Raw genomic sequence first — 25,295 nt, 5'->3', positions numbered from 1 at the left:
CCTCCACCTTGAATATACTGAAATTTGATAATCAAACCATGCTCCCTCTGGCCATTCAACGTGTTTTATGAGGCCCAGTGATGGTCAGGTAGTAGACTGGACTGGCTCCTTCCCAGGTGGTGCTGGTCGTGGTAGCGGCCAGCGTCATGCCGGGCACCCACCTGTGCCGACTGCATGGTTACCAGGTCTGCCAACAGCTATGGACGTGTTTCTCTGACTCTTACGGAGGAGGGAATTGGGCCCCTGAGGTTAGTTAACAGGATCCTGACGACACAGGTAGGTAGGGGGAGAGCCTGGTTCAGACTCAGGTCAGCCGAGGCCAGTGGCGGCCACATCCTCTCTGCCGGATGCCACGTCTCTAGAGGACGAGCTCACGTGAATAGCCGCCGTGCAAGCTGACAACAGTCGGCATCTCGGCAGATGCACCGGGAGAGCTGGGAACCGGGTTTAGTAGGGCTCAATCGCTCAGTCGTGTCCAACTCTTTGCGACCCCCTGGACTGTAGCCCACTAGGCTCCTCTGCCCGTGGAATTTTCCAGGCAAGAATACTGGAGGAGGTTGCCATTTCTTTCTCTATCGGATCTTCCTGACCCCGGGATTGAACCCAGGTCTCCGGCATCGCAGGCAGACTCTTTACTGTCTGAACCACCAGGGAATCCTGTGTTTGAAGGAACATTCTAGATGCATGACAGTTATTTGCATCCTGTGGTTCCGGGGGTCTCTATGTTGGCTGGCCTTCCTGAGCCGTGAGCAGAGGAGGGCCAGAGGACTGAGTGTCCCTCTGGCTGGCTCCCGGCTGGAGGACTAGCACCTCCGGTTCCCGCCACGCTGGTGGAGCACCCTCTCCAGGCACCCCACCCCCGCCCCTGGATCCCTGAAGTCGGCCGCGCCCGCCCTCACGTGTCACCTCTCCTGCCCGCCCTTCCGCAGGGGTCAGAGCTGCTGAGGGATCCATCCCTGGGGGCTCAGTTCCGAGTTCACCTGGTGAAGATGGTCATCCTCACCCAGCTTGAGGTAGGTGCTGAGCCGGGAGCCCAGTCCCTGGGAAACCTGTGTCTGCAGTCTTTAACCTCCGTCCATAAGATCTGCTGGAGAAGGGATAGGCTACCCACTCCAGGATTCTTGGGCTTCCCTGGTGAGAGAATCCACCTGCAATGCGGGAGACCTGGGTTCGATTCCTGGGTTGGGAAGATCCCCTGGAGAAGGGAAAGGCCACCCACTCCAGTATTCTGGCCTGGAGAATTCCATGGACCGTATAGTCCATGGGGTCGCAGAGAGTGAGACACAAGTGAGTGACTTGCACTTCACTTCTCCAGTGGATACACAGCAGGGGTGGTGTTTTCCTGCCCGCTGGCCCTGGCCCCAAGCTCCAGCTCTGCCCTGCTGGGCCTCGGGCCCCTCCTCTGTGCCCTGGATGGTGGTAGCATCGTCATGAGGACTGAGGCTGCAGCAGCAGTCAGCACCCTGCTTGGGGTGGAGCCCCTAAATATGTGCTCTGTTACTGGCCTCTCAGGATGCTCCGAAGATCACAGCCAACATCACCGCGTCGCTGCTGAGCGTCTGTGAGTGGAGCAGGACGGTCAACCCCGAGGACGACACAGACCCCGCACATGCTGACCTGGTCCTGTACATCACCAGGTAGCTGAGCCCCCCGCGGGCCTGCCAGCCTGCCCGGGAGCCGCTCCCCTTCTCTGCCAAGGTGGCCCGCTGGCAGGCAGGCACCTCAGAGCCCCTGGGCGTTTGTTCTCTCCTCCTGAGGTTTGACCTGGAATTGCCCGATGGTAACCGGCAGGTTCGGGGGGTCACCCAGCTGGGGGGTGCCTGCTCCCCCTCCTGGAGCTGCCTTATCACTGAGGATACCGGCTTCGACCTGGGGCTCACCATCGCCCACGAGATTGGGCACAGGTAAGGGGCCCCATGCCCTGGCCCCAAGCTCCAGGCAAGGACGTGACCTGGGGCCCCCAGGAGGGGAGGTCATGACTGGCGGTGGTCCCAGGAAGAGCCAAGTGGGAGGAGCCGCTACTCTTGACCCCAGTGGACTCGGGAGGGTGAGGGGCAAGGGCTGGGAAATCTGATATTTCTTCATTACCAAATAATGAAAACAAAACATGTCCCCCCCAAAAATATAAGCAAAACAAACTTAGGAGTTAAAAAGTGATTATTGTAGGAAACTCATGTAAAGGAAAACAAGGCTGTAAAAATCATCCCAAATCCCACCACTGAGAGAAACCATCCATCTTTTCTTTACACACGCACAGACATCATTTTTATCCACAAAATTGGGATTATGCTGTACGTTGGTTAACTGCCTTTTAAAAAAACTTTTCCATGTAACCATTTTTTATTAATTATCTCTGGCTGCGCTGGGTCTTCATCGCTCCTCTCGGGCGTGCTCTCGTTTCTACGAGTGGGGGCTCCCCTCCAGCCGGGGTGCGCGGGCTCCTTGCTGCGGCGCTTCTCGCCACGGCGCGCAGGGTCTGGGGGTCGTGGGCTTCAGTAGTTGTGGTGTACGGGCTTAGTTGCTCCGAGGTGCGTGGGATCTTCCTGGACCAGGGACTGAACCTATGTCCCCTGAATCGGCAGGCGGATTCCTAGTCACTGGACCACCAGGGAAGCCAAGTTAACTGCCTTTTTATGTAAGAATACATCCCAAACATTTCTCTCAAACGTCTTTTTACAATGTGTGTTGACTTTTTTGGTATGCACGTACTTTACCTAATCCATTCCCTAGCGTTAGATATTAGATGACTCTCAGACTTCCTTGTGTGACTGTTACACGTTCTTTGGGCGACTCTGCTCCTCTGTGCTGTTTACCAAGCGTGGAGGGCTTCTTGCTGTTTTGACTTTTAGTCTTTTCATTACGAAAGCAAATACCTGCTTTCTGTGAAAATTCAAATAGTACCAGAGACTCCTAAAGTGAAAAGTGAGTGTCTAACTTCCTCGCCCGCCGGCCCCCCGCGCTCACACCCTGCCTGTTAGCCCCCTGCAAGGGCAGAGGGTTCCCACCCCCACCTCCAGGACAAGGCTGGGCTCCTACCCACAGCCGCCACTTTTACCCTAGCTCTCTGTCTCTGCCTGGCTTCTCCCCCCACCCAGCCATCACAATTCCTCCATCTATCTTTTTTGTAACAAGTGTTTATTCATTTATTTGGTGGCATGGGGTCTTAGTTGCCCTCCCCCCTCCCCATGTGCGATCTCAGTTCCCCGGTGCTGGGATCCAACCCCCCACTGCATTGGAAAATGAATGATTCTCAACCACTGGACCGCCAGGGAAGTCCCTCCTCCATCTATCCTGTTTGGAGAAACAAACAGGAATTGCAAACCACTGCCTTCCATTGGGAGCAGAAATCCTGGCCAGAGGCCCACCTCTCCACTTCTCCAGAATGCGGTGTTTTTACTGTGTTCACCCCACCGATCCACCCCTGGGGTGTGAAGAAGGCGAACCTCAGCAGGGCCTCCACGGCCCTCCCTGGAGCGCCGTCCTCCCAGATTTCACACCCGGTGAAGAGTGTGGCCTGCACGTTTCTAAAGCCTTTAGATGTGTATCGGCTGAAAGAGGCCAGAGCTACCTGGCCGGCCCAGCGCTCTCTCCCTCCGTGGGGGAACGAGGCTGGGTGCTGCACCCGGGTTTAGCAGGTGGCCGGGCGGGGCCAGCCTGCGGGAGTCGGGAGTCGAGGCGGGGGGTTACCCCGGGTCAAGGCCGCCCTCAGAGCCGCTTCCTCCGCAGCTTCGGCCTGGAGCACGACGGCGCGCCGGGCAGCGGCTGCGGGCCCGGCGGGCACGTGATGGCCTCGGACGGCGCGGCGCCCGCCCTCGCCCTCGGGGGCCCCGCGTGGTCCCCCTGCAGCCGCCGGCAGCTGCTGAGCCTGCTCAGGTAGCCGCGCCCCGCCCCGCCGTGCCGACGCCCCCGTCTCCACTCCTGCTCCTCCGGCCCGGCCCAGCCCCCCCGCGGCCCTCCGCCGGGTGTCCGCTCCCGTCGGCCCCGTCCACCTCTCCCTGGGCTCGCAGCCCGTTCGGGGGGGCACCCCTCCGTCTCGGCTTCCCTCGCCCTCACCTGCGGTGCCCGCTCCTCCGTCCCGCCCCCTCGCGGGGCCCACCCCGGCCTGAACCGCGGCCTTCTCCAGCGCAGGACGGGCGCGCTGCGTGCGGGACCCTCCGGGGCCGCGGTCCGCGCCCGCGGGGCGGCCTCTGCAGGCGCAGCCCGGCCTCTACTACGGCGCGGACGAGCAGTGCCGGATCGCCTTCGGCCCTGCGGCGGTCGCCTGCACCTTCCGCGGGGAGCACCTGGTGAGTCTGGCCGGGGGGACGCGCCCGCCACCCGCCGCTCCGCACCAGGGCCTCCCTCTGCAGGCTCATGCCCCCACCGCGCTTCCCCGCCCTCCTGCCCACTGGCCCAGACCCTCGATGCCCCTGGAAGTTCTCAATTTCTGAACAAGGGCCCTCACCTTTTCCTTCTGAGGAAGCCCCACAAATTACGTAGAGCTGGCTCTGATAGAGCCCCTGAGCCCATGGGCCTTGATCCTGCGCAGGTGGTTACCAACAGCTGCCAAACAATGGGAGCTGGAGGGCTTCCTGGAGGAAGTGACCTCCAAGCTGACCCTTACAAGCAGGAGTCGGGGGTGGGGGGGGGGGCTGCCCTAAAGACAGATTTTCTCCCAGGGCTGCACAGGACTTGCAGGCACTTTTGCCTCTGTGAGCCCCTTCCTGCTTACAAAATACTTGGAATTACAGCTTAGCGTTTTTGTAAAATATGCGATACTACAGGTGTTGTTATAAAACACAAATATATTCATGCTCTGTGTTAGGACATTCTGTTTGATCTAAAAGACCATCCTTTTTCCTTCTGATTTTAAAAGAAATGAAGACACTTTTGTGGGCCCTGGCCAGTGTTCCTGTTCCCGATAATGGGGTCAGCCAGGCCCCCCTGCACCCTCCTCTGCCCGGGGTGCTGGCTGTGTCGCTGTCCTGTGGTCTGGGAGGGACAGGTGCGGCTGGACACGGACCCCACAGGCCCTGGGGGCCCCTCAGCTGACTGTGTGTCCCCCTCTTAGGACGTGTGCCAGGCTCTCTCCTGCCACACAGACCCCCTGGACCCAAGCAGCTGTAGCCGCCTACTTATTCCTCTCCTGGACGGGACAGAGTGTGGCGTGGGGAAGGTCAGCGGGGGGTGGAGGAGCATGTGCAAGTGTGTGTGTGTGTGTGTGTATGAGGGGTGTCCTGTGGGTGCAGGTATGCCCTGGGTGTGGAGTGCCTGTGGGTGTGGGGGTCCTGGGTGTAGGGTGCCTGTGGGCGTGGGATGCTCTGGGTGTGAGGTACGTGTGAGTGTGGGCGCCTGTGGGTGTGGGATGCTCTGGGTGTGCGGTACGTGTGAGTGTGGGCGCCTGTGGGTGTGGGGGTCCTGGGTGTAGGGTGCCTGTGGGCCTAGGATGCTCTGGGTGTGCGGTACGTGTGAGTGTGGGCGCCTGTGGGTGTGGGGGTCCTGGGTGCAAAACACGGTCCCATCCTTCTCTTGCAGTGGTGCTCCAAGGGTCACTGCCGCTCGCTGGCGGAGCTGGCCCCCGTGGGGGTGGTCCACGGGCACTGGTCTGGCTGGGGGCCCGCCAGTCCTTGCTCCCGGTCCTGCGGAGGCGGCGTGGTCACCAGGAGGCGGTGGTGCAACAACCCCAGGTACTGCATGGAGGTGGCTGCTCCGTGCTCCCAGGCTCGGGGCCCTGGGTCACGTCTCACCCCGTCGTCTTGTGGGCATTTTCAGGCCTGCCTTTGGGGGGCGCGCGTGCGTAGGTTCTGACCTCCAGGCTGAGATGTGCAACACCCAGGTAGGCCTGCTTCCCTGGGCAGGGGAGGGCTGCGGTCAGAGGCGGCACTGGCCTGGAAGAGCCCAAGGGTCAGGATGGCTGTGATTTGGGCCAGGGCACTTTTGAGAGCAAAAGTGGTTTTATTAATACCTGCCCCTGATGGCTCAGTTGGTAAAGAATCTGCCTGCAATGCAGGAGACCCTGGTTTGATTCCTGGGTTGGGAAGATCTGCTGGAGAAGGGATAGGCTACCCACTCCAGTATTCTTGGGCTTTCCTTATGGCTGAACTGGTAAAGAATCCGCGTGCAATGCAGGAGATCTGGGTTCGATCCCTGGGTTGGGAAGCTCCCCTGGAGAAGGGAAAGGCTACCCACTCCAGTATTCTGGCCCGGAGAATTCCATGGACTGTATAGACCACGGGGTCGCAAAGTCGGAAACGACTGAGCGACTTTCACTTTCTGGACCACGGCGCAATACCCAGGCTTGTCTGACCACTGAAAGCAGCACCCCCCCCGAAGTGTCCCCTTGCTTACCCGGACTCCACCGCCCTGGCCTGAGAACACCCCCCCTTCCCGCAGCCAAGCCGGTACTGGGAGAGCATGGGTGATTCTTTAGTTACGAGTTCAGGGGATTCGCACACCCATAAAGCAACCGTGTGAAATCGTGCGGGTCGGTGTCACCTTCACAACACCATGCGACCACCACCTTTTTCTAGTTCCAAACAGTTGCCGTCACCCCAGGGCAAAACCCCAGCCCGCTAAGCAGTCACTCCCATGCCGCCCCCCAGCCCCTGCCAGTCACCAGTCCACTTTCTACCTCTGGGGGTTTACCTGCACTGGGCATCTCATATAAGGGGAATCACACAGCGTGTGGCTTTCTGCATCTGGCATCTTCCCCTCGGTGCGTGGCGTTTTCACGTGCAGGATGTGTTTGAACTCCACTCCTCGTGGCTGAACGACCTTCCATTGGATGGTTGGACCGCATTTTGCTCACCCGTTCATCCACTGTCCATCTGTCGATGCGTTTGGACTGCTTCCATCTTTGGTTGTTGTGAATAGCGCTGCTATGAATATGTGTGTATGTGGACTTTTTTGAGTACCAACTTTTCATTCTTTGGGGTGTGTACCTAAAAGCGGAATTGCTGGATCACGTGGTAATTCTACATTTAGCTCCTTGAGAACCTCCAAGCCATTTCCGGTGGCAGCTGAGCCATTTGGCCTTCCCACCAGGAATGTGCGAGGGTTCCGCTATCTCCACATCCCCTCCAGCACTTACCTGTGTTTCCCACGTGGCCATCATAGAGGGTGTGGAGGGCTAGGGAGACTCCTCCGGCCTTGACCTAAGATCTGCACCAGGTGAGACCTTCCCTGCCCACCTTCCCCAGGTGGACTCAGCAGGCCCACTCCGATTCTTTTCCTCAGACTCCAGTGCAGAGCAGGCCAGGACACCAGCCCGCCTCGGCGGCCAGCTTCTTGTGCAGAGGCCCTTTGCTCTCCACTCCTGTGACTTTTCCAATACTGATACCTGCACAGACATAGTTCAGTTCAGTTCAGTTCAGTTTAGTTGTTGACTCGTGTCTGACTCTTTGTGACCCCATGAATCGCAGCACACCAGGCCTCCCTGTCCATCACCAACTCCTGGAGTTTACCCAAACTCATATCCATTGAGTTGGTAATGCCATCCAACCATCTCATCCTCTGTCCTCCCCTTCTCCTCCTGCTCTCAATCTTTCCCAGCATCAGGGTCTTTTCCAATGAGTCAGCTTTTCGCATCAGGTGGCCAAATTACTGGAGATTCAGCTTCAGCATCAGTCCTTCCGATGAACACCCAGGACTGATCTCCTTTGGGATGGACGGGTTGGATCTCCTTGCTTCACCAGACCCATGACAGCCAAATAAACAAACCATGTCATTGATTAAAAAGGAGTGATAGTAACACTGAAAGTGCAGGCGTGAAGATCTTGCAGTCCAAGGGACTCTCAAGAGTCTTCTCCAACACCACAGTTCAAAAGCATCAATTCTTCGGTGCTCAGCTTTCTTTATAGTCCAACCCTCACATCCACACATGACCACTGGAGCAACCGCAGCTCTGACTAGACGTCGCGCAGACCTGGTAGACGCACACAAACGGGGCCTCCCTTCTGCCGAGCTCTCTGCCCACTTTCCTCTTCCTTGCCGGGGGCAGGCCCTACCCCGTGCCTTCCCAGATTCTTGTAGAATCCTCCCGCCAGCAGAGGGAGGCTCTCGACACCCCCACTCTCCCGGGCAGGGAACCGAGGGGCAGCCAGGAGCCAGGCTCAAGCCCGCGTCTTCATCCTCGCGCTGCAGGGCTCTTGCTGTCTCCCGGGGGCGAGGGTTCCCTCCCGGAGCCCCCGGCCCCGGCCCCTCGTGTGCCCGTCCTCCGCCTCCTCCATCCAGGCCTGTGAGAAGACCCAGCTGGAGTTCATGTCCGAGCAGTGCGCGCAGACCGACGGCGAGCCCCTGCGCCTCTCCCCGGGGGGCAGCGCCACCTTCTACCGCTGGGGAACCGCGGAGCAGTACAGCGAAGGTGGGCCTGGGTGGGGGGCCAGGCCCGAGACCCCGGGTGGGAGAGCCTCTGGGGGAGGCCCAGCGTCACTCTGATGCTGTTGGGAGCAGGCTCGGGCTCTGCATCCCACCCGCCCCGGCTCGGCCCCTGGCCGGCAGGTCAGCCCTGACCTCTGCTCCCTGAGTCTCTGTCTATAAAACGGAGATAAGAGGCGTGGCGTGATGCTGGAGAAACACCTGCCTCATAAGTCGGCACACTCATCACCCGGTGATGCAATTGCTGCCTCTGGAGGCGGGGCGGGTGGGAAGTAAAGCCCACCCCGACCCCAGATGCAAAAAGCACAGTGAGATGGTGCCTGGGGGGCAGCGAGGGCCCACTCGGACCCGGCTTCGCAGGGTCTCTGTCCCGGGCTCCCCGCACCCTCCCGCCGGCCTCCTTGTTCTTCTGCTTCTCCCCAGGGAACGCCTTGTGCAGACACGTGTGCCGGGCCGTCGGCGAGAGCTTCATGGTGCGGCGTGGGGACCGTTTCCTGGACGGCACGCGCTGTGTGCCGGGCGACCCTCAGGAGGACGGGGCCCTGAGCCTGTGTGTGTCGGGCAGCTGCCGGGTAGGCGTGTGTGCGGCGGAGGTGCCCTGCTACCCTCTGTGGCCCCGCGGGCTCTCCCCAGGGAAGCCAGGGCAGGACGGGGCCTTCGAGGGGGTCAGGTCTGGGGGCGCGGCCCCCACGGAGCCACAGCAGCGTCTCTGTTGGGTGGTGCTGGGGAACAGGCCGAGCCTGGAGTCAAGAGCCTTGCCGCGACCTGGGGCAAGCCACCTAAGCTCGCCTCCCACACCAGAAATGGCAAAACGGCCGGTTTGCTTGCGTGAACCTCAAAGGCCAGCCCTGTCCGACGACACCACCGGGCCTCACCTGCCACTGTCCTCTGCACAGACGTTCGGCTGTGACGGCAGGATGGACTCCGGGCAGGTGCGGGACGTGTGCCGGGTGTGCGGCGGGGACAACAGCACGTGCCGGCCGCAGAACGGCTCCTTCACGGCCGGAAGGGCCAGAGGTAGGGCCTCCCCAGGGGCGGAGGGCCCGGCTCCCCCCAGCCTCCAAGAAAACGCGCCAGCCCAGAGCCCGGGTGCCGGCGGCCTGGATGGTGGGGCCGCGTGCTCGCTCGGTCCTGGGCCCTCTCAGCGGGTCTCGGCCTCCCCAGGAGGCTCAGGCCGGTCATGAGGTGGCCCATCACTCACGGCTGCTCTCAGCATCCGTGACACAGGAAGAACACAGACTGGGGAAGCCTGCGGTGGGCTGTTTTCTCCTCTCCCGCTGGAGGCATCTGAGCACGGGGATGCTATGCTTGGGACAGTCCTTGACTTTGATCTATTTATGCAAGAAGTCAGGTCTCTTGCAGAGTCGGTCCAGGAGCTGAGTCCCAGCTCCCTCGGGCGCTCCCGTTTCCTCCCTCTGACTGTGACCTCAGCGGCCTGAGACCACCCCACCTCTGCTTCCCCCTAGAGTACGTCACGTTCCTGACCGTCACCCCCAACCTGACTAGCATCTACGTCGTCAACCGCAGGCCCCTCTTCACACACCTGGGTGAGCCGGCCACACGGTGAAGTGTGCGGGCACCGCCCCAGGGTGTCCCCACTTCCGACGCCACCTGCAAGTCTGAGGATCCCTCCAGCGCCCTCCGTTGGGGGGTTCACCGGGTGGACCCCCAGAACTCTGAGCGCTGCTGCGCTCACGGTTACGGCTTACTCCAAGGGACAGCCGAAGGGAGAGGTGCCTAGCGTGGCGCGGGGAGCGCCTGTGTCCAGCCTCGAGAGCAGCCACACCCGCGGTGCCCTGCCTCCCTGGGCGCTCTGCGGAGCTCACTGCCCGGGTGTCTCGGGGACTTCCTTGTGTCGACGAGGTGGGGGGACTGACTGATCACGGTCTCAGTCTCCCGTTTGGCTCAGGCGTGCTGACTCGCAGCCCCCACCCTAAATCACGTATCTGAGCTTTCACCCTAAACAAAGACGGATCTCTGTGTGAGGCCGACCTCTTTACACCATGGGTTCTTATGCCCAGAGGGTGCCCTTTGAATCTGGCTTGGGGTGCTCACCCTGAGGTCCTTGTGCCTGCACTTGGTGAGGGAGCAGGTCCACAGCGCTCCCCGGGTTCCGGGAAGATGTGGGGAAGCCTCCCTCGGTCAGACGCCCTGTGCCTCTCGGAGCGGAGCGTGGGGTACCAGGAAGGTCTGCTCCCCGGGAGGGCGGGCGGCCCTGGGGTCGGCGTGGCAGGTGAAGCCCCGGACGCTGCGTCCTGTCGGCCCCATTGTCCCCTCTCCCTAAACAGGGCCATCTGTGGGAGGGGGCGGTTCTGGCTCCCAGGGTGGGGGGGCCCTGCGGTGCTGACGGCCCCTCCACCCACAGCAGTGAGGGTGCGTGGGCGCTACGTCGTGGCCGGAAATGGGAGCATCTCGGCCAGCACCACCTTCCCCTCCCTCCTGGAGGACAGCCGCGTGGAGTACAGGGTGACCCTGAGTGAGGACCGGCTGCCCCGCCGGGAGGAGATCCGCATCCAGGGCCCCACCCGGGGCGACATGGAGATCCAGGTGACCGCAGGGCCTCCCCGGGTGTCGGCCTGTCCATCGGCTCAGACCCACACCCGCTCCTTCAGCAGTCGCTGGGTGGCTGGCGTCCTGGGACTCAGAGCCCACCGGAGCCCGTGCAGTCCTGAGAGTGGCTCAGAGGGAGAGCCCTGCAGAGGGGCCGGGGGCTTCCCGGGAGCGGGCCGTGCAGCTGAGGTCTGGGAGGGCGAGCTGAGGCTGCGGGCGAGCAGGCGGGGAGGGGGACCCGGGCCTGCAGTGGAGGGGCGCTCAGGGGCGGGAGGAAGGGGGCCCTCCAGTGAGGAGGCTGCTGGAGGGCTGGGCAGACCTCGAGGGGCCATGCTGGCCGTGTGAGGGGTTCAGGCTTCCTCCTGGGGGCCCTGGGCAGGTGCAGTGGGGACTGGGCCGTGTCAGACCGAGCCTCGGTTTCCCCCATCTGTGAACCGAAACTGATCACCCCTAAATAAAGTAATTGTGAAGATTCATCTTTTTCTTTTCAAGATACTGCACCGTAAGTGCTTGGCAGAGCGTTGGCGCCCCCACGTGCGCATGGCTGGCAAACCTACCTGCTAGGGTCACGGGAAGGCCCGGGGAGTGGACGCGTGCGTGCGCCAGGCAGTGCTGGCCCCAGGCCCCACCCGGGGCAGCTCAGTGTGGACGTGGGTCTTGCTCTCTCTCTGGGGCAGGCAGAGCCCAGGCTGTGTCTGCACGGGTCCTTCCCGCTGGGACCTGGCCTGCGAGCGGCCCCATGTGAGCTTTGCTGAGGAAGGTGCTTAGAGGGCTGGACAGGAAGCAGTGGAGGCTGAAATAGCCCCGGAGAACCTCTGGGGGTGGTCCGCATCTTGACGGCCCCTGGCTGGGCCTAGCAGCCCACCCCCTGCTCCCACAGCTGGGGAGACAGCTGGGGCCCCCCCAGAAGGCCAGGCCAGAGTGAGCCCCTGGGAGCAGTTAACCCCTTCCCTGCCTCCCTGTGAGTCATATCTAGTTCACCCCCTCCCCACCTCCAGGAGCCTACTGGCTGGCTGTCGAGCAGTTCTGTTGGCATCCTTTGCGGTGCGGATAGAAACACAGATTCCCAGGCCCTGTTCGGGACCTCTGACCCAGGACCTGCTGTTGATGGATGATGAAGGGTGGTGTGTGTGCTGAGAGCCTACACGTTAGCAGAGGGCTGTGGTGGGTGGGGGCAGGTGCTGGGACCCAGGGGCCTCCTCCTGGCCTCTACCTGCCAGGCTGGCCCCTCCCGGGACCCAGGGACCTTCCTGCAGTACAGACAAGCCCAGCCTCCCTGCTGGACCCTCTTCCTTAACCCCCTGTGTCCTCAGGGCCAAGCCCAGACTGCCAGCTCCCCCCCGCTCCGCCAGAGCCCCAGATCCAGCCCGTTCCTGCCCTCCCCGGGGCCTCACTCATGCTGCAGAAGCCAGAGCTGTGGGCTTCTCGCCCCGGGCTGGGCCTGGAAGGCCCCTTCTGAGGCCTCCTGCCAGCTGTCCACCCTGCTCAGCCTTCTCGGGGCCCTTCTCTGCACTCCCTGGCCCCTGGGCACACCCCTGTCTCTGTACCTGCCTGCCGCCCACCCTCCCCCAGGCTCCATGAGCTCCCGGAGCCGGGGGCAGTATCCTGGCTGTGACGTGTGGCCTGGGCTCAGCATCAGTGGCGGCTTGCTGAGTGAAAGAGCGTAAGGGGGAGGAAGGCAGGGTGGAAGGCTTCCTGAAGGAGGTGGCCGTGACAGCCCCCGCCCTCCACGCAGGTTTACAGGCGCTACGGCGAGGAGTACGGCAGCGCCGCCCGCCCAGACATCACCTTCAGCTACTTCCAGCCCGAGCAGCGGCAGGCCTGGGCGTGGGCCCCGGTGCGGGGGCCCTGCTCCGTGAGCTGCGGGGCAGGTGGGGCCCGGGGCGGGGCTCGCCTGGAAGCCTGGCGTGCCTCCCCGTGGAGGTGTCCCAGCCCACCCCGTTCCCCTCCAGGACTGCGCGCGGTGACCTACAGCTGTTGGGACCAGGCCAGGAGCGAGTGGGTGGAGGCCGCCCGCTGTGCGGGGAGCCGGCGCCCGGCCGCGTGGTCAGAGACCTGCGCCCCCGAGCCCTGCCCCCTGCAGTGAGTGCTGGCCGCGGCCCCCCGGGGGTGGGGGTGGCTCAGGGGCCCTCGTGGCACAGCTGACAGGGCCTGGGCATGTCCTTGATCAGCTCTGGCAGTGTCTGGGGAGGTGGCAGGTGAGGACAGTGAGACTCGGGCAGACCCGGGTGGCTGGTCAGCCTGGTGGGACCTGCTGCCCCCGTCTATGGGCAGCTCGCTCCCTCGCTGAGCTCAGGCGCCCACCGCATGGGGAGAGGACCGCTCTGCCTGGGCGGGCTGTGGCTTGGCTCGGGGAGGGACCACACCCCGGTGGGAGCACGACGCTAGGGACAAGGCCATCTGTGTTGGGTGCGGGGTGGGGGCAGCCAGCCGCGGGTACTTTCAAACGGATGTCCTCAGGCTCAGATGCGGCTCGGGGACACCTGGAGAGTGGGGGAGCTGGGCCGGCAGCCCCCCGCATGGCGTCTAGGTCCCTGAAGGGACCCTGGGCCCCGCCCCGGCCGGGGAAGTGGTCTGGCGGGTCACAGACGGATCTGCCCGATGCCCTGTTCCTCTCCTCAGCTGGGTGGCTGGAGACTTCGGCCCCTGCAGTGCCTCATGTGGAGGTGGCCTGCGGGAGCGGGAGGTGCGCTGCGTGGAGGCCTGGGGCGGCCTGCTGAGGACCGCGCCCCGCTCCCGGTGCAGAGCGCTGGCCCCGCAGCCGGCAGCCGTGGACACCTGCAATTCCCAGCCCTGCCCCCAGAGGTGAGCATGGGATGAGGAGGGCCCCCCAAGGCCAGATCCAGGCAGAACCTCCCTGGTGGGGCTCATCCCTGCACTGAGCCCTTCCCGAGGCCTCTGGCCGGGCCCCACCACCCTCCCACCCAGGAGGCCCTGGACTGGCCAGTCCCCTCTCTGTGAACTATTTTTTGAACTTGTGAGGACCAAGCAAAGCCACAGATGTCCAGCCACAGACGTCACTTTGTCATTGCCGCCCCGCAGCGTCCCAGCTGATGGAGGCTTATCAGTCTGATTTGCCGCTAGCCGTCTGGGGGACCTGAGCCAGTCCCCTCCCTCTCTGGGTCCCAGATTGGAGGGGGGTGGCCTAGGCCGCTGGTGGTCCGCAGGTGGCTCTGGGCACCCTCCCCCTCCCCCGCACGCCGTGTGACCGTGGCAGACACAGCAGTCACTGCTCTCTCCTGCTGAGGGCTGAGCCTGCCCCAGGGTCCTCTCCACACGGCGCTCCAGGCCGGCTCCAGCTCTCAGGGCCAGCGTAGGAGACGCGTTAGCTGGCGAGCCGCTGCATCTGGCACGTGCCTCCCAGCACTGCTGGGTCTAGGTCGTGCAGAGCCGCCCTCTTTGGTTGGGGACCCGTCTTTGCCTCTGGAAGGCGGGAGGGTCAGGGCTGGTCTCTGCGCCCTAGGTTTGGAATGGAGGCCCACAGCCATTCAGCCAGGCTTTGGGAAAGGCACCTGGCCTTGCCTCTTTGTGGGGGTTCCCTCTCTGGGTTCTTGGAGACTGGGCAGCAGGTTCACCGCCTCTCTGCGCCAGGAGCTGGCTTGCCCCGACTGCCTGGAGGCAGAGGCAGGGCCTGATGACTGTCGTGTCCCATCCTCAGGGAGGCAGACGTGTGCTCATTAGCCTGTGGAGCAGACCCGGCCGTGCAGAACACGACGTGTGTGCTGGGGGCAGGTGACACAGGGCTGCCGGCAGCTGCTGGGCCCTGCTCTGCAGATGAGAAGCCGCCTGCCCCGGAGCCCTGTGTCGAGGCGGCGTGTCCTCCCGGCTGGGACCAGGTGAGTGTCCCGGGAGAAGGGGGAGCTCTTCTTACACTGGCCTCCCGGCCAGAGCTGGAAGACGGCACTCATGCAGGGCTGCTGTCCTCGGGGGGGCCCCTGGGCAGAGGGCAGGCTTCGACACAGAGCTCCGGGTGCTGGGACGCCCCCTCCCCACGGCAAGCAGCCTGAAGCATCCAGAGCCTGATAGGACGGCGGCAGTTTTCTGCCAGGCTCCCGCTGGCGTCCGTGGGCTCAGGCTGGGGGGTGTTGCTTTCAGACAGGCATGCCGGCCAATGCCCCCCACTCCCCCGGGCTGGGGCAGGCGGGGTTACTTCAGGGCCAGGCGTGTCTGCGGATCTGGCTTTCAAGGCCCAGCGCCGCCTTCCCCATGGTGACCGCTCACGCTGGTGTAGAGGTCAGGGTGGGGCCTGAAGGCACCGCCGGGGCCAGGAAGCCAGCTTCCTGGGAAAGCAGCCGCGGGGTGGGTGGCCTTTGGGTGCTGGTGACCATTTCTGTCCTCTCCTGAAGGAGTGCGGTGGGTGGGAGTGGAGGGCTAGGTGCCCGAGGGTCTGGAGGTGGGAGGCCCAGATCCACCAGCTCGGTGCCTGGCCCCTGCAGCTGGACGTCCAGTCCCCGGGACAGGAGGCTGCATCCCCAGCGGGCAGCCCCAGGCTGGAGGCGCTTGCCGCACACGTGTGGATGCCCCTGGCGGGGCCGTGCTCAGCCTCCTGCGGTCAAGGTGAGGCTCCCGGTGCTCCTGAGGGTCAGCTAACTCAAGAAAAGCATTTGAGGTGGCGTACCCAGGGACATGACGTAATAAGCAAGGAGACTGGGGCCAGCTGAGTACAGCGGCCAGGTGACCGTGCTCGTTGACTGGCTGGAAGGTAGGAAGTGATCATAAAACCCAGCCGTGCTGGGACTCAACTTAGCTCCGAGCTTTCTGGTGGCCAATCCAGAGAAGCAGAAATTAATGTTAAGATACAGAGTGTTTTAAAGTAAAAACCCTGGGAATTCCCTGGTGGGCCAGTGGGTAGGACTCACTGCCGTGGCCCAAGTTCAATCCCTGGTCAGGGAACTAAGACCCGGCAAGCTGCAAGGCAAGGTTGAAAATAACTAACTAGCTAAACTAAAACCCTAATCACTTGCTCAGCTAAACCCCAGCATGTTTAGAACTGAGGCCAGAGATTTCTTTTGTGGGTACTCCTAAAGGAGAGGTTCAAGGACACGGCCGTAATAACATCGTGGCGGCAGACACAGTGAGAGGTTTTAATGTAGCCACTCGTATAATGCCCCTCAACAGAAAAAGATCAGCCACCGTTTTTGAGTGCCTACCATGTGCCAAGCACTTTCTGTGTGTGCGTACATGCTCAGTAGCTCCGTCGTGTCCAGCCTTTTGTGACCCCATGAACTGTAGCCCGCCAGGCTCTTCTGTCCATGCAATTTTCCAGGTTAAGAATCCTGAAGTGGGTTACCATTTCCTTCTCCCTGGGATCTTCTTGACCCAGGGATCAAACCCGTGTCTCTTGTGTCTCCTGAATTGGCAGGCAGATTCTTTACCACTGAGCCACCTGGGAAGCCCATCAAGCACTTTCTAGTCTCCTGGAAAAATCTTGATAAATGTCCCTCCAAGTCAGGCACCATTAGATGAAAAATCTGAGGCTCAGAGAAGTTAAGTCACTTGTCCAAGGTCACACAGCTGGTAGGTGGCAGAAAGTGAAAAATCACTCAGTTGTGTCCAACTCTTTGTGACCCCATGGACTACAGAGTCCATGGGATTCTCCAGGCCAGAATACTGGAGTGGGTAGCCTTTCCCTTCTCCAGGGGATCTTCCCAACCCGGGGATTGAGCCCAGGTCTCCTGCATTGCGGGTGGATTCTCTACCAGTTGAGCCACAAGGGAAGCCTAAGAATACTGGAGTAGGTAGCCTATCCCCTCTCCAGGGGATCTGCCCGACCCAGGAATTGAACTGGGGTCTCCTGCATTGCAGGCTGATTCTTTAATTGAGCTATGAGGGCGGTTGGGACTCAAATCCACAGATGCCTCTTCTGCTAGAGCTGACCAGGGACGGTGCACCCGTGGTCCGTGCTGACCCCCTTCTCAGGGCATGGGGTCCCCCCTTCCTCCCTGCAGGCCTGGCGGAGCTGCGTTTTGTGTGCATGGAGCCTGCCCTCAGGACGCCCGTCCGGGAAGAGCTGTGTGACCCGGCCAGCAAGCCCGGGAGTCGGCGGGAGGCCTGCCAGGCTGCCCCGTGCCCGGCCAGGTGAGGCCGTGCAGAGGGGCAGCAGTCTGGGCCCCCCGGGGGGAGAAGGGGGAGCTCTTCTTACACTGGCCTCCCGGCCAGAGCTGGAAGACGGCACTCATGCAGGGCTGCTGTCCTCGGGGGGCCCCTGGGCAGAGGGCAGGCTTCGACACAGAGCTCCGGGTGCTGGGACGCCCCCTCCCCTGGCTGCGGCTCCCTGCAGACCGTTGGCTTCCCCCCCTGCAGGTGGGAGACCCGGGCCTTGGCACCGTGCCCAGTGACCTGCGGAGGCGGGCAGGTGCCACTGGCTGTTCGCTGTGTGAGGATGGACCGGGGCCGCCTCGTCTCCCTGCCCCACTCCAAGTGCTGGCCCGTGCCCCGGCCTCGGCCCCTGGAGGACTGCAGCCCGGAGCCCTGTCCCGCCAGGTGAGCCTCCGTCAGGAGGCAGGTGGTCCTCGGCCGGCGTCCTTGCAGAGCGGCGTTGTCATGTCCTAAGCCTTGGCGTCCTCACCCGCAGGAGAGGGTCATACTGGTGCAGAGAAGACAGGGGCGGGGTTTGGAATGCCGTAGGCACTTGCGGCTGGTGGCTCGTTTCTCATCACTTGCTCTTTACTGGGCTTCTATGCCCCGGTGCTGCGCTGTCACAGGCGGACCCCCGCCGCTAACAAGACAGTCAGGCAGCCCTGGTCTCCCGGGGCAGACGCTGGGGGCTGGGGGCGGGGGGGCAGATGACAAAGAAGATTGAGGAGGCGATATATGTATGTATGTGTATATATGTATAATCTGAGGGACGGTGTTGGTGTGACGTGGAACCAGTGTGAAAGAAGGTTGGGAGTCTTGGCGGGGCGGGCCCGGATGATGGTGGGGCTGGGATTCCTGTTGGAGACCGATGTCTCTGCAGGGCCCCTTGGGTGCCCCACCTCTTCCCCATTGCTTTTCTGGACACATCTGCCCTCAACTTCCCCTTCTGTAAAATGGGGTCTCCTGAATACTCTCTGTCCACTGTGCTGAGCCTCTTGGTGGAGATGTAAAAGTGACTCCCCGGAGAGAGAACCTTTTCCAGGCCCTTTCTGGTCTGGGGTGGACGTGAGGGGAAGCCGGGCTCCCCCCGGGCGCCCCCTGACTCCCGTTTGCCCCAGGTGGCGGTACAAGCTGGCGGCCTGCAGCCTGAGCTGTGGGGGAGGGGTGGCACAGAGGATCCTGTACTGCGCCCGGGCCCACGGGGAGGACACGGACGAGGAGATCCTGCCGGCTACCCAGTGCCAGGGGCTGCCCCGCCCGGAGCCGCAGGAGGCCTGCAGCCTGGAGCCCTGCCCGCCCAGGTCAGCAGCCCCAGTGTGCGGAGTAGGAAGCCTGAGCGCCTGGCGTGTGCCAACGTGGGGCTGGGCCCGTGGGGGTTACAGGGTGTCTCAGGGGCACCAGAAATACGACCCCCACCCCCTCCCAGGAGGCTGCATCTGGCCGCAGCCTAGGTAGCAAACTAGGTAGCAAACTCAGTCGCGTCGATCCTGATGGGGCTGGGGCTGGGGACTTCTCGCTGGAAGAGGCAGCATCTGAGCAGAGCCGAGGGCGGCCCACCGGGGGCTCAGCACCGCTGAAGCCACAGGGACAGCGCAGGTCCCACCAGGGGGGTCCAGAGACGGGTGGGAGCCCGATGATGAAGTGCACACATTCACCTCCTTCCTCCTAGTGCTCCCGCGGCTTCCTCTTTGTAATTTTACACTTTAAATAATGCAGTGCTCCTCTGTGTCACTCAGAAACATCCAGAAAAGAATGTAAGTCACCCACGTCCTACCACCAGATTTCATAGATGCTACCCTCTGTGTTTCCACCATCTGTCTTCTTAGTTTTGAAGAAGTACGCCACCACAGAGAGACTTCCCTTACACTTAAAGCTTTAAACTCATCTGTGATTTATCTGGGGTCTCTTGCAAAGTAGGGGGCTTCCCAGGTGGTGCTAGTGGTAAAGAGCCTGCCTGCCAATACAGAAGACATAATAGACTCAGGTTCGATCCCTGGGCTGGGAAGATCTCCTGGAGGAGGGCCTGGCAACCCATTCCAGTATTCTTACCTGGAGAATCCCATGGACAGAGGAACTTGGAGGGTGACAGTCTATAGGGTCACAGAGGGCCAGACACGACTGAAACAACTCAGCATGCGTGCAAAGTGGGAGAGCAAACTGTTTTTCCAAATCACTAGCTAGCGGCAACGTTTGCTGCATTCCACTCCTCACCCGGCCAGGTCCCCCCTTTATTGCATCCTGACTTCTCCTGTGTGTCGGATCTGTGTTGAGGGCTTCCTGCCAGGCTCTGTTGATTTATTCCCCCACCTACTGCCACCCTGAAATCAAACTGTTTTAATCACTGTAACTTTATGATCCATCTGCTATCCATACCTGTGTTTCTTGATTTTTTTGCTCATGCTAAAACGTGCACTCCATTTATTTTTGTGCATCATATTTGAGATGATCTGGGATTTTTTTAATGGGAATTTCGTGCACACAGGAGCTCTGCTTACCCCTGGAATGTCCCTGTAGCCAACCTGGCCTCCTTGATGTTCTGGAACATTCCAGGCGATGCTTGTACACCTGCCTTCCTGTGGCTCTTGTATGTGTCTTCTCAGAAATCCCACTCTGAGGCTCTGCTCGAAGTGCCATCACAGGGAGGCAGGGGGTCCTCCCAGGGACACTGTCACAGCGCGGGGTGGGCATGGGGTGCAATGCTCCTGGCATCTAGTGGGTGGAGGCCGGCGGTGCCCCTAAACACACACTCCACTGTACCGATGGCCCCACGACAAAGACCCATCTGACCCCAAACGTCGCGAGGTGGAGACCTGCTCCGAGACAGGTGGGGAGGACTGGGTCTGGTTCGTGGCCGTATCTCGGCGTCTAGAACAGCGCCCAGCCCGCAGGAGGGGGCATCTCGGGTCTCAGGGCTGGGGCAGCCTAGTGTAGTGATTAGGACTCTAGGCCCCAGTGCAACCTGCCGGGCTTCAGCCCCGGCTCTGAAATGTACCAGTCGTCATCATTTGGTGAATGATGATAAATCACCACAGGCTGGATTGAATGATGGGGACGGAGATCAGCTGTCCATTGTCCCAGGGCAACGCTGCCCCGTCCCTGTTCTTGACCCAGCCAGCAGCTCGTGCCACGGGTGTTCTGTGACAAAGAGAACGCAAGGGGGGACCTTCTTAAGGAAATAGAGCTCTCCTTCCTGCAGAGCCTCCCCCGTGCCACTCAGCCCCGTGATCAGCCAGGAGGGGCCCAGGGGCTGCGCTGCTGGACCCCCCCAGGGGCCCTGGAACCGGTCTTGGCTGGCCATCTGAGGACCTCCCCTGGGCATGCCACCTCTGGGGGAGCCGAGCCTCTCTCTGGGGTCTTCTCTTGCTGCAGGTGGAAAGTCACGTCCCTCGGCCCGTGCTCAGCCAGCTGTGGGCTTGGCACGGCCACACGCTCGGTGGCCTGTGTGCGTCTGGACAGCGGCAAGGACACGGAGGTGGACGGGGCGGCCTGTGCAGGTCTGGTGCGGCCGCAGGCCAGCATCCCTTGCGTCGTCGCTGACTGTGCTTACCGGTGGCACGTCAGCGCCTGGACGCAGGTAAGCGCTGCAGCTGGGGCTGGCCGGCCAGTGCGTCGGCAGAGGGTCCTCATGCATGGGGACCTTGGGGGGGGTCGTGATCCCCTGAAAGGAGTGGGGAGAGCCAGGCCTGTTAGGGCACCCAGGGATGGAAGACACAGCAAGGCCTAGAGGTGTCAGGGGACAGGTAGGCCTTCAGAGGCCCCGAGGTCTGGAGACGCCGGAAGATGAAGGACTGATAACTCCGGAAGGTGAGCAGCTGCTATCCCGCACCCAGCACCTTGCAAGACCCTGGAGAGACGAAGGTAGACAGGGCCGGGTCCCTCCCCCGGAGGGGCTCGTTCACAGCGCGGAGGGGAGAAGAGGTGGAGCACACGGCCGCCAGGGGCGGCACGGGGCGGGATGGCAGGGTGGACGCTGTGCTGCATTGAGTGACGGAGGGCAGAAGGAGGAAGCCACCAGTGCCCGCTCAGGGGGCCCGGAGGGCAGCGAGGCCTGGGGGGGCGACAGTGAGAGACCCGGGTTTGAATCTGTGCTCCTCCTCCCTCTATGACCCTGGCGGGGTGACCTCTCTGAGCCTCAGTCTTCTCGTCTGGAGAATGGGCACATATGCTCACCTCCTGCATTGGGCAGAGATTATATCAGATCCCGTCTGACCTCTGGTCAACCACTGTGTTTGTCTCGTCCCAGCAGGGTCAGCCTCACTCTGTCCCTCTTCCCTGGCAGTGCTCCGTCTCGTGTGGGGAGGGCATCCAGCGTCGGCATGACGCCTGCCTAGGACCCCGGACCCGGGTGCCTGTGCCTGCAGACTTCTGCCAGCAGCTGCCCAAGCCGCTGACCGTGCGGGGCTGCTGGGCTGGGCCCTGCGCGGGGCAAGGGACGGCCAGCCCGGCACCCCACGAGGAAGCCGCCACTCCAGGCCAGACCACAGCTGCCCCAGCTGCGTCCCCGGAGTGGCCCCAGCCCCATGCCCGCCTCCTCTCCCCAGCTCAAGGACGCCTGCCCGGGCCCCAGGAAAGCCCAGTGGAGACCAGTTAGGTTCATCCTTCTTTCTGTGTGGGGCGGCTGCAGGAGGGGTGGGCACAGACATCTTCATCAGGGAGAGTCAGACCGCGCTCCTCGTGGGGACCTCCCGGAGTGGGGTGGACCAGTGGCTGCAGCACTCCGGACGCTGGGCCGAGCGCGGCTGAGCTGGAGGGGTGGCTTGGGAGGCTGGGCCCTCTGCCTCACTGGGAAAGCGCAAGCTCACTTTTATTATCATCGGGGAGAGGGACCCGAAGGTTGAGAAGAGTCAGAAGCCCTGCCCGTGTGACCCACTGGCGCATCAGGCCTGGCTCTGTGCCTGGGGCGGTGAGGCTCTGACCCACACAGCCCCCTTCTCACCCGAGAAGCCTTCCGGTGGGGCCTGGGAGGACATGAGCCGCCCCAGCTCCCAAGCTCCTGCGGCCCTGCCCTGCGGGTCACCCCACCTGGAAGCCCTGCTCAACTGCCCTCCTGCTGCTCCCTTGCCAGGTGTCTGTGGCCGGCAGCACCTTGAGCCAACGGGAATCATCGACATGCGAGGCATGGTGCGGGTGGACTGTGCGGTGGCCATCGGGCGGCCCCTGGGTGAAGTGGTGACCCTCCGGGTCCTGGAGGGTTCTCTCAACTGCAGTGCTGGTATGTCTGGGGCCATGGAAGCAGCTGTTGCCAGTGCTGGGGTCTGGGGATGCCAGTGAGGGTAGCTCAAGGCTGCCCCATGCCTGGGGGCATGCTGCAAGTGCCTCCCCACGTGTAATCACTTTAACCTGCTCAGGACTGGGGTGTGGTTGTCCCCATTTCACAGATGAGGAAACTGAGGCTAGCAGAGATTAAGTTATACATGGAGTTCTTTAGTGTTGCATGGCCAGTAAGCGGGAGTGTCGGGACTTGAGCTCAGCTGAGTCTTCCCCAGGCCACTGGGCTGCCGCTGGACTGGGGGTGCTGGGTCCTCACTACACTGCCCCTTCCCAGGGGAGATGCTGCTGCTTTGGGGCCGGCTTGTGTGGAGGAAGATGTGCGGGAAGCCGGCTGGCATGGCTTTCAGCTCCCAAGCCAACACACTGCTGGTGAGGCAGCGTCTCGTGCAGGCTGGAGGCGGAGTGCTGCTGCGGTATTCAAGCCAGCTTGCCCCGGGAGCCTTCCCCCGAGGTACGGCGAGGCGATGGAGCCTCCCCACCTGCCCAGAACCTGCCAACGGGGCCAGTCCTGATGGGCTGGTGGGCCAGGCAGGCAGAGAATTGAGCTGCTGTTGTTCAACTTCTCATTTGTGTCCAACTCTTTGTGACCCTGTGGACTGCAGTACGCCAGGCTTCCCTGTCCTTCATTATTTTCGAGGTTGCTCAAAACTCATATCCACTGAGTCTGTGATGCCATCCAACCATCTCATCCTCTGTTGTCCCCTTCTCCCCTTGCCCTGAATCTTTCCCCACCTCAGGGTCTTTTCCACTGAGTCGGCTGTTTGCATCAGGTGGCCAGAGTATTGGAGCTTTAGTTTCAGCATCAGTCCTTCCAATGAATAGTCAGGGTTGATCTCCTTTAGACTTGACTGGTTTGAGCTCCTTGCAGTCCAGGGGACTCTAAAGAGTCTTCTCCAACACCGCAGTTTGAAACCATCAATTCTTTGGTGCTCAGCTTTCTTTATAGCCCAACTCTCACATCCATACATGACTACTGGAAACACTGTAGCTTTGACCAGACGGACCTTTGTCTGCAAAGTAATGCGCTGACTGTGAATGAAATGCAGTGCCTTCCAGGCCCCCGACACCCGCTCCCTGCACGTGTGGCCAGCACGGGGTCCTGAGCTGTGTTCTTCCTCTCCGGGCCCCGCGGCCCACGGGCGCACACCCTCCCTCAGGCCACCGCGGCCTGGCACTCAGGTCCCTCAGGATCCTTTAAGGGCCTTCTGCAAGCGCCTTGCCCAGCCCCACTGAGTGCACTGTCCTCTCGGCTCAGCCTCCACAGAGCGGGGTGTGTGTGCACATGCACCTCGTGTGCAGGACCGTGACCGGGAGCCCTGCAAGCCTGGGGCCCCAGTGCATCCATGGATAGCCCTCCGGCTTGCTTTGGGGGTCTTGCCCTCTTCCTGCAGCCCAAGCTGCTGGAAGGTGGCTTCCCCCCGGGGTTCCAGGCACTTCTGGGTCCCCCAGACCTCAGGTGGGAAGTGGGACCCTGGACCCCTCCTTTCTTGGCCCCTCAGCAAGGAGCACAAGCTCTGGCTGCTGGCTTGGTCATCGCTCCTCACTTCCCAGGCTCCCCATGCACAGGCGCCTGCCTTGGGGGAGGCTTAGGAGGGCTGCCCCTGGGCCGGGTTCAGTGTGAAGCCCTTTTGCACGTGACTGCACTGAGTCCTCTTAAAGTCTGTCCTGCCCACTGTGTGCTATTGTCCTCTTCACTTTACAGAAGGAACTGAAGCCCAGAGCATTTAAAACCTTCATTAGGGTCACCCAGCCAGGAAGTGGTAGAGATGGGGTTCAGTGGGGTCTTCTGCTGAGGGGCCCTGATCCTGAGTGTGGTGCTGCACTGATCCCCACTGCTCCCCAGCTGTGAGCTGCCCTGGCCTGTGGCAAGAGCAGCCATTCCTGGGGCATCCTCTGTTTGTGAGATGGTCCACACCCAGTTTGTCCACCTGCTCTCCCCTGCAGGATGTGACACGCAGCTCTTCGGACCCCGGGGTGAAATCTCGAGCCCATTGATGAGTCCAGGTGGGAGGAACGTGGGGGGCTGTCGCATCTTCATTGACGTGGCCCCGCAGACCCGGATTGCCATCCATGCCTTGACCATTGACAGGGGCACCAGAGCCGAGGGAACTGATGCAAGCTACATCTTGGTGAGGCTGCTGGGATGGGGACAGGAAGGGGCTGACTTCTGCTATCATTCTGGACAGCCGTCCCTGGGGACAGGGAGCAGGGGCTGGACTGGAGGGTTGCTGGGCCCACTGAGTTTACTTCAGACCAAAATCCTCAAAATCAATGAATGAATGGGCGATAAGTTTCTTCCACTCATTCACCAACAAATGTTTCTTGAGTTCCCTACAAGAAGGAAATACAGGAACTGGCTGATGTAGGCAGCCGGTTCACCCAGGACTGAAGCATAATTTTAGACCCTCAGATAATTTTACTAGAAGAGTAGGCCAAGCTCTTCCTTGATGAACTTTTGTGTGTGCTGGGAGAACTGGCCTCTGTAAGGTATCAGCTCCCTGCAGGAGGCTGTCTGGCCTCTGTACAGATCTGGGCTCAGACCCCAGCTCTGGCATTCTGGCTGTGTGTCCTTGAGGAAGGAGTACCACCTCTCTGAGCCTCAGTTGCTTAGGCAGAATAACAGCGTCTTCGTGATGGGCTGTTGTGTGACCTGGGTGTATGCTACTTTGTACATTAAGGACTTGTGCTAATTATTACTTGTGGTTGGTCCTTTGGGCTGCCCCTCTCCTCGCAGATCCGGGACATCCGCAGCCTGAGGACAACGGCGTTTCGTGGGCAGCAGACGCTTTACTGGGAGTCAGAGGGCAGCCAGGCAGAGATGGAGTTTAGCCAGGGCTTCCTGGAAGCACAGGCCAGCCTTCGGGGCCAGTACTGGACCCTCCACACGAGAGCTCCTTAGCCGGCAGATCCCCTGCCTCAGCTTCCTCTCCAAGCGCATCCCTAAGTTGCCCAGTGGACCCAGTGGAACGCTTCCTCCCAGGCCCGGTAGGGAAAGGAAGGCGCCTGACATTGATGAACACCTGGCAGGTGTCCGTCCAGCC

At 61.7% G+C, this 25,295-nt stretch overlaps 1 protein-coding gene across 1 annotated transcript in view; it reads left to right on the top strand.

Annotated features, from left to right (window-relative positions):
* The window catches only part of ADAMTS13 (ADAM metallopeptidase with thrombospondin type 1 motif 13), a 28,913-nt gene extending 3,760 nt beyond the window's left edge, over window positions 1-25,153 (top strand). The window contains 26 exon segments of the mRNA XM_065928716.1: window positions 930-1,013; window positions 1,513-1,637; window positions 1,758-1,904; window positions 3,727-3,873; window positions 4,124-4,286; window positions 5,051-5,155; window positions 5,515-5,666; window positions 5,752-5,815; window positions 8,212-8,341; window positions 8,779-8,927; window positions 9,252-9,372; window positions 9,822-9,902; window positions 10,721-10,902; window positions 12,641-12,776; window positions 12,858-12,987; window positions 13,528-13,730; window positions 14,572-14,741; window positions 15,342-15,462; window positions 16,854-16,983; window positions 18,102-18,284; window positions 20,353-20,557; window positions 21,263-21,569; window positions 22,049-22,195; window positions 22,529-22,705; window positions 24,199-24,383; window positions 24,989-25,153. Coding sequence (XP_065784788.1) covers window positions 930-1,013; window positions 1,513-1,637; window positions 1,758-1,904; window positions 3,727-3,873; window positions 4,124-4,286; window positions 5,051-5,155; window positions 5,515-5,666; window positions 5,752-5,815; window positions 8,212-8,341; window positions 8,779-8,927; window positions 9,252-9,372; window positions 9,822-9,902; window positions 10,721-10,902; window positions 12,641-12,776; window positions 12,858-12,987; window positions 13,528-13,730; window positions 14,572-14,741; window positions 15,342-15,462; window positions 16,854-16,983; window positions 18,102-18,284; window positions 20,353-20,557; window positions 21,263-21,569; window positions 22,049-22,195; window positions 22,529-22,705; window positions 24,199-24,383; window positions 24,989-25,153 — 3,909 coding nt within the window.
* The last annotated feature ends 142 nt before the right edge of the window (window positions 25,154-25,295 follow it).

This window comes from Muntiacus reevesi, chromosome 3, assembly GCF_963930625.1.
Source record: "Muntiacus reevesi chromosome 3, mMunRee1.1, whole genome shotgun sequence".
Classification (NCBI taxonomy): domain Eukaryota; kingdom Metazoa; phylum Chordata; class Mammalia; order Artiodactyla; family Cervidae; genus Muntiacus; species Muntiacus reevesi.
Note: the sequence above shows the minus strand (reverse complement) of the source record. Positions and strands in the feature narration are given on the sequence as shown.